Source organism: Dermacentor silvarum, chromosome 3 (genome assembly GCF_013339745.2).
Source record: "Dermacentor silvarum isolate Dsil-2018 chromosome 3, BIME_Dsil_1.4, whole genome shotgun sequence".
Lineage (NCBI taxonomy): Eukaryota > Metazoa > Arthropoda > Arachnida > Ixodida > Ixodidae > Dermacentor > Dermacentor silvarum.
The window spans coordinates 117,270,308-117,289,575 of record NC_051156.1 but is presented as its reverse complement, the minus strand read 5'-3'; the positions used below and the strand labels follow the sequence as shown (position 1 = coordinate 117,289,575).

The 19,268-nt window shown below is 49.8% G+C and overlaps 1 protein-coding gene across 10 annotated transcripts in view; it reads left to right on the top strand.

Annotated features, from left to right (window-relative positions):
* Nucleotides 1-19,268, top strand: part of LOC119445733 (monocarboxylate transporter 4-like) — a 228,214-nt gene that overhangs the window by 39,387 nt on the left and 169,559 nt on the right. For 2 of the 10 annotated variants that reach the window (XM_049663571.1, XM_049663562.1), the window contains exons 5-6: nucleotides 1,662-1,844; nucleotides 1,982-2,103. The exons of 7 other annotated variants lie outside the window; for them this stretch is intronic. In XM_049663571.1, coding sequence (XP_049519528.1) covers nucleotides 1,662-1,844; nucleotides 1,982-2,037 — 239 coding nt within the window. In that variant the 3' untranslated portion in view covers nucleotides 2,038-2,103. Of the gene's footprint in view, nucleotides 1-1,661; nucleotides 2,104-19,268 lie in introns of those variants that run through there. One more of the 10 variants, XM_049663568.1, reaches the window with a different exon arrangement.

Genomic DNA, 19,268 nt, shown 5'->3' with positions numbered 1-19,268 from the left:
TTCCGGCTTCAAAAAAGTGACGTCAGGGCCTCTCCTGTTTTGTTTCCTTCCTCCTTGTTCTATAATGACACCGATAGTGGCAAATGCGCTCTTGCTGGGCTCCAGCGCATTCCTACCTGACAAAAGGAATGTGGAAAGGAACCAGGAGGGACAGAAATGCGGAAACGTACCGGTACGTCAGCGACGCTCAAAGTGTTAGCGATACTTATTACGCCAGCTGTTGATACTTTTCTTATTCCAATCATGGCCTTCCGGCTCGGGCGAGCATCCCTAAGGTCGTGTGTGTTCGCGTGTATCTCGATGTGTATGGGCGATTGATATTGACATGCGCTCGTCATTTTGGAGATGCGCATGGCACACTCGCCATAGTGGCACATGCCAATGCAACTGCACACTAGGTATTCCGCCACAAGAAGTTTGTAGCATAAGCCTGATGATAATGCTTGTAATTCACATAGGTTTGATGCTAGGGTGGGCTCGCTGTCGCGGAGTACAGCCATCGCTGCCGTCCCTGTGTGGTCGTCAGGGGAGGGTATTTTTGTGAATACTTATACAGCGAATATCATTGTCGAACAGTAAGCTGTTAACTGAATTAGTGAGGGGTTAGAGCTGAGTATTTTAACCGTTCGGGAAACAAAGCACTAAGAAAAACGACTAGTGTGTTGTTGATTATGATCCCGCCTCCCTTGATGTTTTGTCAACCCAGTAATCTATTCCTCAGTAAAAAGTATTGCGCTAAGTTGTGGTCGAACCTTCGCATATCTAGCGTAGATTCAAGTGAAGTGCGTAAATATCGTTGGTTTAATATTAAAGGTTCAAATATTGAACAAATTACAAGAGTCATATATGAAAAAAAGTCACAGGCCTGCGCGGCACAGTCACAGCGTAAGCTTGTTGAGCGGCGCAAGAGTAGCTCCAATTTCGGCACCACGCATAACAAGCTCTTCGCGGCAAATTGTCTTCGCCTCGATTATGGCGAGAGCGATCTGAACTGTCCGCCCCGCATCCGCGTCGACGGCGAGCTGCGGCTCACTGCACAGCAGTCTGCTGAGCCCGATGATGTCTGGTTGTAGCCGCGCACGTAGCTCTACGATTTGCTCCTTCAGCAGCGGTTCGTGCCTTGCGAGGAGACGCCATAACGTGTACCGAAGAGGTAACCAGAATACGTGGCGCACATCTAACATCGGGAGAGTGTTAATTGCGCGGCTCGTCTTAAGCGCATCGCGTCTGAATCGCATCTCGTCGCACGCGGTGGTTCCAGGCACATTAACTAGATGGCGCCACCATACTGGCGGAGGCTCGGGTCATCTGCCCATAACAGCTTACGTTGTCAAAGTCAGTTCAACTTGGCCGCTCCCCACCACGTTGCGCAGCAGGGGGGGGGGGGGGGGGGGTTCATTACTCAATTTCCCGTGGTGACCTAACCGCGGAGTTTACATTATTCATCCGTCAGAGACAGCGTCCTGAGCGACATAGCTAGTGGAGTGTTTAGACTAACCTCCGCATTATTCGTTCACGTGTGTGTCTCTCTCCATTTGAGCATTTATAAGGATAAAACTGAAGCCTGTTGTTTATGCATCAAAACTCCATTTGACTGTTCCACAAGGAAACATGCTTTTTTTTGAACAACATAGACATTTGTTTTCTTCCTTTTTGTTCAGGTTTCTTCCGGGACAAGCGCGGCTCCTACGACAGGCTCTATTTCATGCTTGCTGGACTAAATCTCGGGGTAGGCATGCTGTTCACAGTTCTGGTGTTTCAAGCCTTGCTTCAGCGGCGACGTTGTCCTCGAAAGTATGAGTTTCCTGTGTCATCGCTGGAGACAACAGAGACGGAAGAGAACAGTGCATTTGAATAGCAATCGCACATCATGTATGCATCATTACAGGCAATGAGCAGGGACCAATGTTCTTGCCACTCAACTAGACCGACGTTAACGACGACTATTCCGGATAGTACACGGTTTCGCTCATGTAGCAAGCGCGACTGGAGAGTCCTCTCAGTGCTCGGACGCTTCGCCCAGCAGAGCTCCGCTGAACTTCACGCACAAATATCAGACCTCGAATTTTATTCAATTTCTGAGTTCCTTGAACGAAAGGTTAACGATCAATGGAAAGCTTGCAACTCCCGATAACCGTAGAGTTGTAAACAGTGATGCGGGTCGAACACACATGTTGAAACGTACCTGGTGCAAAGCAATCGTAAAATAATAAGTTCTGTAAAACCTAATGCGATGCCTACAATTGGCTATTGTCATCCTACCAAAGGCGCAATTTCATGTAAACTTTGTTTTTATACACCGCACCGGCCACCACTTCAATGCCACATAATCTATAATTTTATCCACTACACTACATCGCACGCTATGCCGAAATGCCAAGAGCCGTTCATAAAACGGCAGACTTTGAGGTGACATCCCGGTGACGTCAGGAGTATGAAGACTCTGCTTGGTGTTTTGCATACGAAGAATGGTGAAAAGGGGAGTAGGCAGAGATCACTACGGCGCGAAAGACAGACAGTGAGGTCGACTATAATTCCTCTCGTGCGCACATGTTCTTGCAACAGGTGTTGCACCACGTCACCCATTCAACAAACGTTTCAAGTAGCGACTTGTTGTTGGCGGAGGGAATTATGCGTGCCATTGTGGCCAAATAGGGCTTCGGGCTATCTTACGGGAAGACGAAATTCGATCCCACATTTGTAGTCGTAATTTATTTATTTTCTGCATGTGAGCGATTTGCCAAGACGGCAGTAGCCATGATCAGCAAAGTTCGGTATGGTTTACTAAGAAATATTCACTTAAAAAAACAGTTGGGTGGCCAAGCCGTCACTAGTATTATTTTAGGGCAAGCTTGATGATGTCTTTTACCATGAAGTAATAGCGTTTCATTAACTCCCTCAGCAATTTGGCCATTATGGACGCCTTTCTATACTGTTTTAGTTTTTATTAGTTATTACAGTTAGCAATAGTTAAGTCGTAGTCTCGGTTTGAGCGGTGAAATAAATTTTATGCGTAAGTGTCAAATGACCCATTGAGCGAAATGCTGCTCCACTAACGTGAAACCTGAGGAGGTGTCTGAAAAACTTTATTTAAAGTACACGGAGGAAGCTTGAAGTGGCCCGGTGGAGGCCACCTCTCACACTCACTATAGGTGGGCTCCTCATTACAGGAGCCCATTGGCGACCGCCGCGGCTTGTGCTCGGTCGACCAGGGCCTTCTGGCTTGCCACGTCGGAGCAGCCGAGCAGGGCTGCCTCCCAGTTCTCGCGGGTGGGGTTTGGTTTTGGGGTGAGGTTCGGGTTGGATTGGCATGCCCACACCCCGTGGAAGATGTCCAAAGACTTCTCGGCACAGTGCGGTCATTTTCCTGTATAGGCAGGATCAAAGTGTTTTAAAACTGCCAGGCACAGCAGTGTTTTTGTGTAAAGGCGGAGGAGTGTACGTTCCTCTGCCTTTGTAAGGCATTTACATGGCTTAGGATAAATTGCGTGGCCGAATTGGTATATTTTAATACTTTCTGGACAAGTGAGGGCCGGATTAGGTTCGGGTTCCATTACGGAAGGGTCTGAAGGCGTTGCCCGGAGAGTGAGCGCGCGGGCAGCGGCGTCTGCCGTTTCGTTGCCTTCGTGGCTCATATGTGCAGGAGCCCATACGATCGTTCGAGACGCGCAGGTCCCGAGGTACGCACTATTTTGAAGGATGCGAGACGCAATGAGAGGAATATACCCCTGTTCAATAATACTGCAGGCCCCTCTCGAGTCAGTGATGACGACGCGCGAGTCCTGGCATGCATGCAGTGATGCACCGCTAATGGGCTCATACTGCCTTAAGCAATGGCTCATAACCCCGTAAACACGGCCTCCCCATTATGACGACGGAATAGAACTGAAATTCTACGCTGGAATCATGAGCGGCAACACAGCCAGCTATGGACGACGACGAACGCGGGAGCGCTCGGCACGCGCTCCGCATGAGTGCATGCCGAGCGCGAGCACGAGCCGCTTGCTTACCGTGACTGCGACGACGACGACCGGAGACGGACAGCCCGGGCGCATAAGGTGCTTCGCACTTAACAAAGTGAGTGTTTACTGGAGAAAGCCCATCGGAAATATGCGATAGCTTCTTGCAAACGTATTGTTGATTCCCATGGAGTACGACTAATGTATTCGGCAGCCTATTTTTGATGCCGCTCATTGATGAAATGCAATAGAGTGTTCTAGATGAGCGCTTGCTGTCCGCTCCACTGAGACCGGCATAGGCTAGCAAATGCCACACAACCGCTTAGCGGGAACGCTATTGTGCTTGCGCACAACGCTCATACAGGCAGCGGCGCGAAGACCGCATCCCTCGCTCCGCTACAAAGCCGACTGAGCGGAGCGTGACAGCGTGTCTACTTGGCCTCTTCCTCATTTTGCAGCCGAGATGAAAGCGCGTCGCTGACGCGCTTATCAAATGCGAAATCTACGCAGTTCCCTGCAGTATCTCAGAGCGTGAAATCTGAGCGGAGCGGAGCGTAAGAGGCGCTCTGCTAAAACTGTATAATAGACAGTTTTAGCAGAGCGCCGCTTACGCTCCGCCCCGCTCAGATTTCACGCTATAAGATACTGCAGGGAACTGCGTAGATTTCGCATTTGATAAGCGTGTCTTGCCGATACGCGAGCGACGCGCTACCAACTCGGCTGCAAAACGACGAAGAGGCCAAGTAGGCACGCTGTCACGCTCCGCACAGTCGGCTTTGTAGCGGAGCGAGGGATGCGATCTTCGTTCCGCTGACGGCATGAGCGTTGTGCGCAAGCGCACTAGCGTTCTCGCTAAGCGGTACTGTGGCATTTGCTAGCATATGCCGGTCTGAGCGGAGCGTACAGCAAGCGCTCAGCTAAAACCCTCTAATAACTCCGAGCGTGCTACCTAGACGCTTTACGATCCCCTTCCTTATCCGGTATCAACGTCTCTCAAAGGGCGCCTCACCAGGCCACATAGCAAATTTTCATTATACGCTGGAAGTTGTTACGTGCCCTCTAGCGAGCACTCTACCGCAAGAATTTTCGAATTGTTTGAATAATAGCCGATATATAAATATTTCAGTGCCGCGAATCCATGACTTCAGGAGGCGAGCATCACCGCCAACACAGACATTCTCTTCACTTGCCCCCGTCTAGTCTCCGCAACTGAAATTCCTTCCCAGCGTTCCCCCACACTGGAGTTTGAGTATAGCGTGACGCATACGTCATGGGCCCGCGTTATTTTTTTCTCGCTTTTTTTTTTTCGCTGACTCTCTCGCGCTCGAGTGGTTGCGTTTTTCTCGTTTCGCGCAGCGCACGATTATGCGCGCTGTGCACTACGCAAACACTGAGGCAGACGCGAGCGGATCACGGGGCATGATCGCGCGCTGGTACACGGTAAAAAATGCGTAATTTTGTTCTCTGCGTGCTCGACTGTACGACATGGGAACAAGCAGACGAAAATGAAGTATGACGAATCTACGGTATGAAGTAAAGCAAAGACATGCAGACGTGTGGTTTGTAGGTTTTAATATTTCTCTAAACTTTATTTCGTATTTTGAAGGAACAGATCAAACAAATCAGTGCTATTGCCTTGAATATTTTGTCTAAGTCACGTGCCACTGAGAGTCACGTCACATCATGACAATATACGTAGCTCACTTGCGCGACTGACGTCACTCGCCAGCTGGGAGCGCGGCGCCCGCGAGGGGAACGGCAAAAGGCGTTTGGTTTGAAATTTCACGTCTTTTCACGGCGCGTAGCGATCTAATACTTAGCAGACACGCCGTTAGCGCGCATTGTATGCACTGCGCTTGGCAGCACAAAATGACCAGAGGTGGTCCTTTAAAGCGATGGCTTTCTTCAGCTACTTCGCACAAATTAATGGACCTCAGATGATCTCGCACAGTGAAAACCTAGAGGAGAGTCAACTTTGTCGACTAGGTATGTGGTAGCTGCTGCCTTGCCGACCAGACAAAGTGGGCCATTGCTAATGTACCTGAATATACCGCACACTGCTGGCTGCTTTGTGGCCTAGTAGACAGCTTGGGCCGCTTCTTATGTGCGACTCGGTATGTACTCAAAGAGAGAGCTTTGGCACTGCCTATTCGAAATTTAGTATTTCACCATTCGTCGGCAATCTTCCAGAATGAATGTGTCAAGGTGACACAAGGGGTACGTAGGCTTAAATATATTAAAGGGATATGTTTTTTCTTCTCCCTATTTGGATGGACGTCAGCTGATCTCGAACAATCAAAAACGCGGAGAGATTGCGGTTGGGAAGAGGAAGGGAAAGCGCCAGTGCAAAGGAGGAGACCAAGGCACGTGATTGGCTGGCGCGCGGACGGGTGACGTCCACCGCTAGAGGAACATGATGTGAGGAGGAGTGCCCCAACCATAACAGGCGTCTATACGCGTCGAGCACGACCGCTTGATGGATAGCCATTGCAACAAAAGTGCAACTAAGTTACTAGGGATAGGGGAGAGGTGGCGGGTTTCTTACGCAGGCCGACCTGGGGGTGCTGTGATTACACAAAATGCAGTGTGTTGTGGTATCAGCCCTCATTGTTTATGGCAGCGAGATTGCCTCTTCGTGTGTCTGTTGATGTGCCCAGAAGATTACGTGAAAAACGGATGGCACGGAGATCTGCAGCAGCTTGCACAATAAGCTTTCGTTCACTTTGTCAACATTCTGCGGTGCTTTCTGTCACCACTTGTTTTCGGAGATACTTTCACATTTACCCTGCAACTTAAATTATTCATCGCGGAAGTTATGTGGTTATGGGGTTTTGCTGCTACGCACAAGCTCTCGCTCACAGCGTCCTGCCTTGGCGACCATATACAGAGAAGGGAACCAAAAACAAAAAAGCCAATGAAAGAAAAAAAAAAACGCTTGTGTGCCTAAAGTTATATTAAAGTTTAAAAGCTCCATATGGCCAGGCTTAACCCGGAGCATCCCGCTGCAGCGTCTATCATTGCCCCTGTCTTCTCATAGCCCTGTGTTGCCTCGCGCTTCTAAACACCTTGAATAATTTAACCAATCAGTTACTGAAGACTTACACTGTTTTGCGACAGATGCTTCATCTCTGATACCGATTTATTTTGGAAGAAGCCAGTCAAGTAATGCATCCAGCCGTGCTAATAATTTCGAGGAATTGGCATATCACGTTGCCAAATGGAATAATGAACAAGCTAGTGGGCAAGACGCCACAGGCATGGTAAATCGGACATTAGTGAATGCGAAATATCAAATATACGGTCTTTTGTTAGATGGTCCTGTAGTTGTAAATTCACTTTGAGAGAAAAAAAAATACAGCCGACAGTAAATGCCGCTCATGACACGAGTGTTTTATTTTTTCTGTTTCAGTGCAGCAAAGAGCAAATTGCTTAACCTCCCATGTAATGGTGCCGACTAGGTTAAACGTGCAGTAAGTATTGTTTAGTTTGCTGCAGAATCAATTGTGTGCCCACCTTAAACACCCTAACTGGGCACTTTCCTCTCAAACCAATTCCACTAATATTGGGTGAACTACGACAAAGTACGTCAGATATGTTCACCGTTGTTTGGAGCAATTGTCCTATCTTTCAGGCAGCCCGTCCGACGTACTTTATTTGTTCTTTTATTTATTTTAGTAATACCGTCTAGGTCTAAGGCATTGTGTGTGTGGGGGAGGGGGGGGGAGTGGTTACATAGTTGGATTAACACAATGTTGCCTAACACAAATACAATGAAACAAGGAGTAAGATACAGGTTCTGCATCGTCCTCTCGAGATTAGATGATTAGTTCTTCCCTTTGGGCATACGAGATGCACCCACAGAGACGGTCTATGCAAGCGATGAGTACTACCGATAAGGATAGAGGCGATAACTTCGCTGGCGACTTCGTGTGAACGGAAGCAGACACATATGATGGTTGTAGACACCTTGTATTTACAAGGGCTTGTTACAAGAAGTACACATAGAAATACAAGGTGGAACAGGAACATACAGGAAGATCCTATATCGGGAGAGCCGACGGTGCTTAGCACCTCAAGTTTAGTCCAGCAGGCTAGGTAGGGGCAACGGGGCCACGTTTTCTATCCTTCGATGCCACGCCCCACACATTTAAAGTCCAATCGCCACCGATATTGAGGAAGGTCCGCCGGCACACCAGTCACCAAACACGCACGACGATCGTCCTATGAGTGGTCCACCGGCTGTTGAAGCATTGAGCTTCGTCTACGCCTACTTCCTTTTACCACAGCTTAAGGTGTTGCTCCTCTAACTAAAAACCACATACAGAAGAACCCAACAAAGGAGAGGGTCACAAAGGCATATCAATCGTACACACCGTTTAAAGCAACACAGCCAAGCACAGTGGGCGCAATAAAATACTAATAAGTAGGAAGCACCTGCACACTAAGGCGGATGGGGAATTGACAATTACTGTGTCCACCCGTCGCCCGCTCATACCTGCGCCCGACCTTCGGAACAATAGATAGCGTATTAATTGTGGGCCATATGTCCATGAAAGCTGTCACTGCGGCACTTCAAGCTCACCTACACTTGTCAAGGAAACACTACCTGGAATTCCTTATCTGCTGAGTGCCAAGCCCGTCGGCTCCCCTTAGATTTAGAAAGGCGTTCCCATGACGGTCAAAACGGGCACGGTGCGCGCAGTGAAAAATGGCTATGGCGTACGCGCGTTCTGCGCCGACGATACGCCTTTGACGGCGTTCTGACGTGAAAGCATTATCCGTCGAAACGACCCCACCAAAGATCGACGTGGCGCAGTGTCGATTGCCCCCCCCCCTTGAATACGGCTTCGTTCCCTAATGGGCGCAGTCTTGCGTCCCGGGGCCGTTCGCGTCGTAATGCGCCTTTCGCGTTCACTCGGCGCCAGGCGGCTCGCAGGTACATACATCTGGTTACAAGCGATTGCATTCGTCCCTCTCGACACTAGAATTACTGTATGTAGCTGCTAGAGGAAGCCGGAGTTGGGCTTCTGTTTTCCAGGTGCCACTCCGTTGCCATGTGCCAAGCGAAGTCACGTGGAATCCTGAATCGCCGTAGAGAAGCCGACCTACCACGACACCATTGCTCATTTTGGCCTCGTCAATTCCAGTGCCATCGCTTTCAGCACGGCGCATATTGTGTCTTACAAACGCGGCAGCTTTTGCGCGAATGCATTTTTTTCTGTCCGCCGCTCTATAGGTGTTGTCATTTCGCGAAGTATTCGCTTGTGCAGGGCAAACCATGACAATCGAAACAAGCGCGAACGAGACCAACGTAAGGAAACTAAACACGAGCGCGCGAGAGCTGACGCGAGCAGACGATGGTACGCATCGAGTGGTCGGGTGCGCCCGCATGACACCAGTTTCCCGCGCGCACGTCACTGAAGCGGCCGCTCTCATTGGTCTCCGCTGTTCGCGGCTCGAGTCTTTTATCTGCCGCTCCGCGTTTGCTCTTCAACCTTTCTCTCGGCTCGTTCGCATGATTATGCCGATGCTGAACGCAGGAACGGGCGCCTAAGAGCTGCGCTCTAAAGAAGTAGCAATAAATACGATTGACGGGAGAACGGCCTTGAACGTAGCCCCTCCACGAACAAGAGATGGCTTCACTACACAAAAGTGGATTGCAAGATGGCGGTCCTATGTGCAACTCTAGCGGGAGCCATATGCAGTAACTCTACTCGACATCACCTGAAAGCGCTGCCAATAGAGAAAGACATTGAACTAAAGCGGACAGCCCAACGGCCGAATTGACTGTGGCGCACCAAGCGGCTGGCATTAGAACATGAACCACACTTCCCGTTTCGGATATGGGAGCGCGCGTTTTGAGCGCTAGCTGGTAGGCGTTACGGCGGCTACGCTGATCGGCGGGGCACTTGTTTTTGCTTCTAGAGTGAAATCGTTTTATTTTGCAGTAAAAATTATTGCGAACGATCTTTACAAGCCTCCATCAAATATGTACAACGTGCAATTTTATAATGTGGACGCAAGACTCCTTGTAAAACGAGAAAATGTTTAATTTGCTCTATATGAATGTTTTTCCGGGCTTTTTGTGCGTTCATCCAATGTTGTGTCATGCGGTCAGAGCAACAGTTCCCGTATGAAGCTCCATCGGACGGCATCAGGTGAAAAAAAAAAGTTAATTGCAAGCATGCATCATTTTGGTATTGAGACTATAGGAATACCGCGTGTAGAGTCGAAACATGCGAACGTACTGAATGGACGACACAACAAACAAACGCAATTCACTTTTACATATATGACGTACAAAATACCCGACTCATCCCTAACAATAATAAGATATGACTAAGCATTGCCTCATTGCCGGGCCTTATTTCGTGCACTGTAAGAACACAAGTACACGCGCAAATACACGTTTCTGACACCACTTGGTCTCAGCCGACTCGATGGTATGCCACGTACACAAAGTGGCCTGTATATAGACTCCCCGCCAGCCAATTCTAGACGCTTGCAAAATGGCTTCTACTCGTATTCAAAACAAATGCGTGGGTGCAAAGCCTGTTTTCTTTTAGGAACGTTCGAGTTACAAGTTCCTGGTTCGTCAGCTCCTAGGCGTGATATCTCGCGCGTCCTGCCGACGCAAGCAACAGAAACTCGTGTTATCACCTTTGGTAGTCACTTGTTGAATTTTCGAGAAGCGTGGGTAGCGATATAAGGTATATGTTGTTGGGGTGGGGAGGGGGGGGGTGCTACACAGCGTAACAATCACGGCCCCTTAAGATTGAGTCAACGCAAAACTGCCTCACAACGCGGGGTATGGCCAAAGTACCTCATAGGTAGACCCAAAAAGTACTAAAATTAGTTACCATAATGTTGCGGGTCAGAGGAAGTGTCACAAACTTGTCCCGTTAAGATTCAGCACACGAGAGACTACTGCGTCACAACGCTCGCTGCCGTGTCGAAAGCCTAAATTGCTTAACATACAGCACAGACTGTCAAACAAAGTTTCTCACATTGCCGTAGTCCAATAGCATAGTGGTACCATGTCGAAGTGTAGAAAATTATGCCGGGAGCCCAAGAAACCAGGCTACATCAAAAATGCAGAAACACCACTGGAGTTGTCTAGGTTTGTTTAAGCGTAACCCCAAATTTCAGTTGGCCTACCCACAAGCTTCTGTTGGCAAACCCCCAAATTGTTGTTGGCCTGCCTCTAAATTTCAAATTGCCCCCCAAATTTAGGTTAGCCCTACCCTAATTTGAAGTTGGCCCATCTCTAAGCTTCCGGTTGAGCCACCCTCAAATTTCCTTTTGCCCACCCCCACATTTAAGTTGGCCTGCCCCCAAATTGCAAGTTTGCCCACCTCCGAATTTCAATTGGCCCACCTCAAACTTTGAACTGGAGCAAAGCCCACATTTCAAGTTGACCACTCGCAAATTTCAGTTGGCACACCCCTACTATAAGCTTCCCCGGCATTTTCTATGGTGCCCTATGTATCCCTTTGGGTATTCTCCGTTATCATTTTTTGTTTAGGTTGTTCCTTATTACTCATAATGCTACCATTCATCTACATTTACACTATCATAACGATTAAAAGTGTTCACTTTGCAAGTTACGGATTTTTGTGCAGATACAAGGCATGACACTTTTCGCGTGGCGGGGCTGGGGTATACTCGGCAATCAATTGAAAAGTGTTCACTTTGCAAGTTACGGATTTTTGTGCAGATACAAGGCATGACACTTTTCACGTGACGGGGCTGGGGTACTCGGCATAAATATACGTATTAAAAGAGACAGACAGGTGGCCAAACAGCTGAATTCTCGTATGCGCAGCAGGCTGCGTTCGTTTCGGTGGCGTGTCCGGCGCATGACGCATGCAACTGGTGCGTCTAGACTGGCTTGTTGCTAGGTAAGGCAACAAAATAAATCGCAACGCATAAGTTCATCTGTACCCAAAGGTTTCTTTTTTAATTTTAGCAAGAAAGAATAAAAAATAAAGCATTGTTAACGTCATTTCACATTCTTTTTTGTTTCATTGCTTGCCTCAGCTACCGGATGGCCTTAAAACTAGCGTGACGTATTTGCTGTTGCTAGTTTTCGCCGAGTGTGCGCTCATCTTGACTTTCACTATCTGTGGCACACCGTTAAAACAGCTTTGGCACCGTGCGCCGCGGACGAACGAGGTTGTACGTAAACGCGTCACGCATTGCTGGCTCTGATCGCCGCTCCATGTGGCGGGTAGAATCGGCCAGTTTCATGAGCCACGCGCTGTCTCAGCCTGGTGGTGTACATTGCGACAGGCACCCGCCGCTCACAACCAAGTATCCCAATGTTTTTCGCTCATCAAGCAAGGACCATCGGCAAAAAACCAGCAGTTGTCTCTTTAGCCTTTCTTTGCAGCCGTCACGTTCGGCGGGGTCAGACGAAAGGAAGACACCGATCAGAAGCTTCTCAAGGTAAAATTCAAACGATAAATCGCGTGTTTCCAGAGGCAGAGTAACACCGCCCACCGAAGTCTAGGCAAGAAGTTGTCTATAGTGTTGCCGAAGCAGAACAAAGAAAAAGCCGACTGCATGTAATATTGTAAATGCGCAGCATCTGAACACGACGAAAAAGGGCAACTAAAAGCCAACAGTAAATATCACGTCGTTACAATGCTCTCATTCTTACACGAGGAGACTGGAACGTGTGAACCGTGCAGCATCTACGGTAGTAAGAAACCAAGAATAATATGCAGTGCTATAGCTAATCAATTGAATGAAATGCAAATCCCTTTGACATGTGACATGCAAGTCACATGTAAAGTATAACATGAGAACACATAAATAAAACCAACGGTAACACAAAGGCACAGAGAAGAGAATTATGGGGTTTTACGTGCCAAAACCAGTTCTGACTATGAGGCACGCCGTTGTGGGGGACTCCGGAAATTTGGACCACCTGGGGTTCTTTAACGTGCACCTAAATCTAAGTACACGGGTGTTTTCGCATTTCGCCCCCATCGAAATGCGGCCGCCGTGGCCGGGATTCGATCCCGCGACCTCGTGCTCAGCAGCCCAACACCATAGCCACTGAGCTACCACGGCGGGTATAAAGGCGCAGAGAAAGCACCCGTGCTAAGCACTATTAATACCCGTGTCTCAGTTGTGTCTTATTATAGAAACAATCAACTCTAAGTAAAAAAGACAAACGATACAAAATGTAAACGTCTCGGTAAAGCCTGAACCGCATAGCGCGATTTGAGGCGCGATTGACGCGCGGAAGATGGGAGGCGCGCGTCATTCCGCCGCGTGCTCTGCAGGATCCATCACGAAATCGCGCCGCCGCGCGCTGCTACGCGGAGTAGAAAAAAACGCCTGGCGCGGCGCGTCGCGTGCGCGTCCGCCAATTCAGAGTGCAGTCACGTGGCATTTCGGTTTTTCCACTGGCGTGTAGCAGGGTGCCGTGCGGGAATGTGCCGGTCTGAAGTATGCGGAAGATCACCGCCTCTTCTCTTGTCAGTTTGGGATGCGGGGGTGAGTAGATCCTCCTACCCAGTCTGTAATGACTCAGGACACGGCCGCTGGATAAAAAAAAAGGTGCGGCCTGCCGCGTTGGGCGCGTTGCAATGGGATGGAATGTGACAGCCGTAGTTGCTTGTCGGCCGCTTGGCTGGGCCGAACGGCGCTAGTAATCGGCGATGAAACGCGCCGTCGGCTGGCACGCGCAACGGCGTTCCAAGCGCATTCCTGACGCATTCGCAATGCCGATGCCAGACATTAGCCCCCGACGTACAGTGTACTAGTACACTGTACCCGACGTGTGGCCCCGCCGCGGATCACATCGTTTTCGATGAACGCGGCAGGCCGCACCTTTTTTTATCCAGCGGCCGTGCTCAGGATATCAGCGTATTTTTTCGGGACGCTATCATGTTGGTCGTCCTGCAATTCCTTTCTCTATGGTCCTGCTCTCTACGCGTCTCGGCGGAACCTCCAAGGTAAATACACCTGGTAGCGAAGCTTCCCTAGAAGCCCATACGTTCAAAACATGGCGGCTTATCGGCGGTTCATGGGGCTTAGCGCCTTCTGTGTGAGGAGGGAACACTTCCGGCGGAAGGAAAATAATTTGACGTCATATCCGTTAAAAACAGAAGGGACGTCATTTTGCTCTCATTGGCGCGAAATTTGTTTTCGGAGGCCTGCCATTAGAGCTGTGTATTTACATGCCCAGCCATTCGACTAGATGGGCGTTCCGAGCTTTCAGCGCGGAAAGCGATGCAGGAAAAGGTTAGCCGTACGGGTGTCGAAATCTTATCGCTGCACAGAACATACTTTCTTTGGACGCCGACGAACGCTCTCGGCGTAGATTGCGTAGAGTGCTCGTCCTTGCGTCGGACGCCCAGCCCATCGGCCAGCGCTGTCGCACGAAAACAACTAAAGTAAACTAGTATCTGATGGTCGCAACTCACTACTTTTGACTGCACAGGTTACGAAACAATAAAACTACCCGCGTCACATAATTCAGACAAACGTCAACATGCAAAACAACACAACATGTGAGGGGGGCGTATTGTAACAGATGAGCAGTCAGGGGCGGATCCAGGTTTTTTCTGAGGGGGGGGGGGGGGGTCAGCTTCTGTCAATGATGATGATGAGGATGATGATGATGGTAGCCTTTCTTGTTTACCGAAATTTACCGTTTTTCCTCACGATAAACCCGCGTTTTATACGGCTAAAACAACACCTGTAGCCCTCCGTGGTGGCTCAGTCAGCTCAGACGTTGAGCACGAGATCGCTTGATCAAATACCGGCCGCGGCGGCCGCATTTCGATGGAGGCGAAATGCAAAAACGGCCGTGTTCTTGCGTTGTAGTGCAGGTTAAAGAACCCCAGGTGGTCAAAATTAATCCGGAGCCTTCCACTACGGCGTGCCTCATAATCAGAACTGGTTTTGGCACGTAAAACCCCAGAAAGAGGAAGAAGACCTGTAGCGAAGTCAGGTATCGGTTTCTCCGAGCCTATAGGAAAAGGACGTTACCCAATACAGCCATGTGCTTGGCGGCTGCGCCTGATAATACAGGGTGTTAAAAACTAAGCTTTATGGTTTTCTTAAAGTTAGGCACTGGGAGGCATGCGAAGACCACCTGTGAAAATAAGTTATTTGGCTAAGGGGGCACAAAGTGAGATGATAATTATCACCGTGAGCAGCCCAATTAACTAAAATTGAACAATTATTTCTTGTTGACTGCAGTAAATGGGTATGTTTGTATTGAAAACTTAGAGACAGTCGAGTTTCTAAACAGTATCAGTCGGAAGAATTATTCTAGCGTGTCCGTGCTCCGAGATATCAGACTCCAAATTTAAATTGCCGTACTGCGCAGAATAATCGAGAATAAAGACCCGACAGTTCTCATGAATTCCCGTGAATGACCATGAAGCTCAGTGACCACTTCTGTGGAGGGATGGCCGTGCCATCTTCTCTCTTGAGTCGTGGTGGTGTGTTGACTAGAGGAACGTTCTTGAAAACGGGCGTAACGGTCCGCTCCAACGCAGCAACCACTGGTTGTTTACGATATGCGAATCACCACGTATGAAGTCTCACGACGCCACCTACAAGAATAACGATGTGCGTAGTAGGCGAGAGCGTGAGCCAGCGTCTTCATGTTTTCTTTCCCACGCGACGTCATCCTTTTACACAAGGCGCGCATCTGCTCCCGTTTCTCTAACCACGCGACGCCATCCTAGGCCCGCGCGCTGGCGTGGGCCGCTGACGTCACGCTCCCCCATTTCGCAGCCGCGGCTCGAGGCTTCGCCCCGCTCCGTGAGAACGCCCACTCAGATAAACGGATCCGGTGGGCTTGAGCCTCCTATGCTTAATGTACGAAAATAAAACTGCGAAGTTACAATGAAAAACTTGTAGCGTACGTACGGTACTGTGCTCGTACTGGATATTGTCAACGTGCAACTGTGATCACAATGAGTAATACAGTTAAAAAAATGTTGCCTATGCGTAATTCTTAGTTTAGCTGTTAGTTGTTATTATTTATATATGAACACTTCAGAAAGAGATCTCTTTCATTAAGCAGGTTGGTCGCAGAACCGATGAAAACCAATGAGGCAACCGTTGACACCCCAAGGGGAAACTAAGTTAATCAGGCGCGAAGGCGCTCGAGTGGACCTCGGCGTGTTTGGCAAAAGGGACGTCCCCTGGTTCATTCGACGCCACCGACGGGACGAGTAAGGCGTGGCAGGTGCCAGGAGGTCCAAGGTGTTCATGAGAAAAAATAACTACGGCAACCTCGCGACACCACACTCCTACGGAATACAACTAAGCTTGTGAGCGAGCTAGCTTTACTTCTACATGGCTGATACCACTGGTACTCGCGAAAAATACTTTTTAAGAATGCTGGTGGCCATATATTTTTTTTTGCGAAAGGGCCATCCCCCTGTCAGCGAGGGGGCGATGCAGAAATCTGAGGGGAGGGTCAGGACATCCGGACATCCCCCCTGGATCCGCGCCTGGGTGAGCTTTACGAGCGCGCCTTTCCACACAATTCAAGAGCTGCATTGCATTGCAAGTGATAGCGGCGTCAACGCCCGCCGCTATCGGTGGGCGCTCTTACAGTGGGAGCTCAAAAGAGATATTTATTGATAATGATCAAGTAAATAAAGTTGGCTCTTCTTTTCTCGTCATGCGTATATAAAATTGATTAGGAATTTATTTTCGTTGAACGAATCTAACTGCGTCTCGCTTTAACAAAAAAACGCCTTTTTCTTTCTCAGTGTTTATTCCCTCCAAACATAGTCGCGCTTTAATCGCTGCTCCCATAACCACCCTTGCTGATGTCGGTGACATTTGGTTCTGAACCGCCTTTCTCCAGAAGCTTCGCGACCTATGTGGATCGACCTTGGAACCTCTTTGGCGGAGGAGGAGGAATAAACTTTATTTATAGAAATTAGCAGACGGTAAGATCGTCCGAGGTGGGCGGCGTCCCTAGTCCAGGATGCCGTGGGCCTGAGCCGATAGCTTGGCCCTGCTCACCAGGTGATGCTGGTCTTCAGGGCTCGGGCTTGTCAGCTGGGCCTGCCACTGCTCGACGGTTAGTCCGGTGATGGGTGGTATCGATGGGTTTTGTCGACATTCCCATACCATGTGGTAGAGGGTATTGGGCGCAAAGCAGAAGACGCATTTATGAGTATAGCTGTAGGATACATGGCGTGTAGCAGGGTGCCGTGCGGGAATGTGCCGGTCTGAAGTTTGCGGAAGATCACCGCCTCTTCTCTTGTCAGTTTGGCATGCGGGGGTGGGTAGATCCTCCTACGCAGTCTGTAATGACTCAGGATATCGGCGTATCTTTTCGGGACGCTATCATGTTGGTATACCGGTGCTCGTGAACCCGGTGGGATAGCCCGGAGAATGTGATCTCGGGCAGCGGCGTCAGCCGCTACATTACCCGCCAGGGGTCTCGTTGTCCCGGGGCCCAGACAATGTAAAGTTCTTGAAAATTGTCTAGTTTTTCCAGGATGCTAAGGGCTTGTTTGGAAATGCGGCCCTTTTGGTAATTTCTGCATGCTGTTTGTGAGTCCGTGATGACTGTTATGTTATCTTCCTCTCGCTTGCCCGTAGTGGCCGCCAGGGCTATCGCCGTTTCTTCCGCGCAGTCGATGTCTGGAGTGCTTACCGAGGCCGCTGCTACCTCTTGTCCTTGGCCGGTGATTACGCTGATAGCGTGGGCAGCTCTGTTCTTGTACTTTGCCACGTTGGTGTATCTGACTTCTCCATGTTTTGCTCCTTCGTAGGCGTTATATAGAGCTTGCACTCTCGCTCGCCTCCTTTCTCTGTTGTATTCAGTGTGCATGTTCCTCGGGATGCTGGCCACCATGATCTTCTCCCTCAGGGGTAGAGGAACCCGCTGCTTTCTGGACTCATAATCGACTGGGTAGCCCAGTCTTATTAGGGTGTTCTTGCCCGTGCTGGTGAGCTTGAGTCGCTCTATCTGGCTCGTCTTGTGGGCCTCTGCTAGTTCCTCCCAACTATTGTGGATGCCCAGGCTGAGTAGCTTCTCCGTCGACGTCGTTGGTGGAAGCCCCAGTGCCAGCTTGTAGGTCTTTTGTGTTATGGTGTTCAATTTGTCTCTCTTGCTGTTCTTGACACCCAGGTACGGTGTGCCGTAAGTGACTCTGCTGATTATCAGGGCTGGTATTAATCTGATTGTGTCCTGCTCTTTCAGGCCATGCTTTTTGTTAGTCACTCTTCTCACCAAGTGCACGACTTGGGTAGCTGTCGCTTGCAGCATTTATGGCGGCGAGACCGGCATCGTCCTTCTGGAAAGTGAGGCCGAGAATACGGAGTACGTCCACCTTGGGCATGTTGACTCCATGTAGGGTCAACGTTGGGTCCGGCACCTCCTGCGGAGGCCGCGCTCTTGTCCTTCTTTTGAGGATCAAGAGCTCCGACTTTCCCGGCGCGCATGAAAGACCGCAGCGGTGTATATAATACTCGGTCCTATCGATGGCTTCCTGCAGAGCGTCTTGTTGTTCGCCCACTGATCCCGTGCACGTCCATATGGTCAGGTCATGTGCATACATTGCGTGATGGATACCCCTGATGTTCTCCAAGAGGTTCGGCAATCCCCTCATTGCTATATTGAACAGCAACGGGGAGATCACCGACCCCTGGGGGGTTCCTTTCTGCGGTATTTGGACCTTCTCGGTCCTGAGGTTCCCCAGGCCTATGGTCGCCGTTCTACCCGTCAGGAAGTCCCGGACGTAGTTGTATGGCCGTCGTCCGCAGTTGGTATGCTGTAGGCTGTTTAGCACTGCTTCGTGTGAGACGTTGTCGAAGGCTCCCTTCACGTCGAGTGCCAGGTTGTCACTCTTGTGGCATGTGCTGAGGCCGTCGATGACTTCTTCTTTTAGCTGAAGTCTAGAATGTCCTGGGCGCAGAGGTTAGGCCGGAAACCGAACCTAGTGTTCGGCAGGTGCCCCCCTTCTTCCAGGTAGGGCGAGAGTCGATTGTGGACCATGTGCTCGAAGAGTTTTCCCGCGCACGACGTGAGAGAGATCGGGTGCAGGTTCTGTAGCTTGATGGGCTTGCCGGGTTTCGGGATCATCGTTACGTCCGCGTGCTTCCAGGAAGCCGGTATACTGCCGGTCTCCCCGCTTTCATTTATATATTTTATTGCGATAGCAATTATATGGACACTCCAAAGCGGATTTCTGCCGTCGGCGTCGCCGTCGCCGTCGCCGTTGCCGTCGCCGTGAGGTTCCGTATGACGTCAACGGCGATGAAATCATTGCCCCTCACCGGACGCTGTATGTGCGAGTGAAAGGGCGCAAG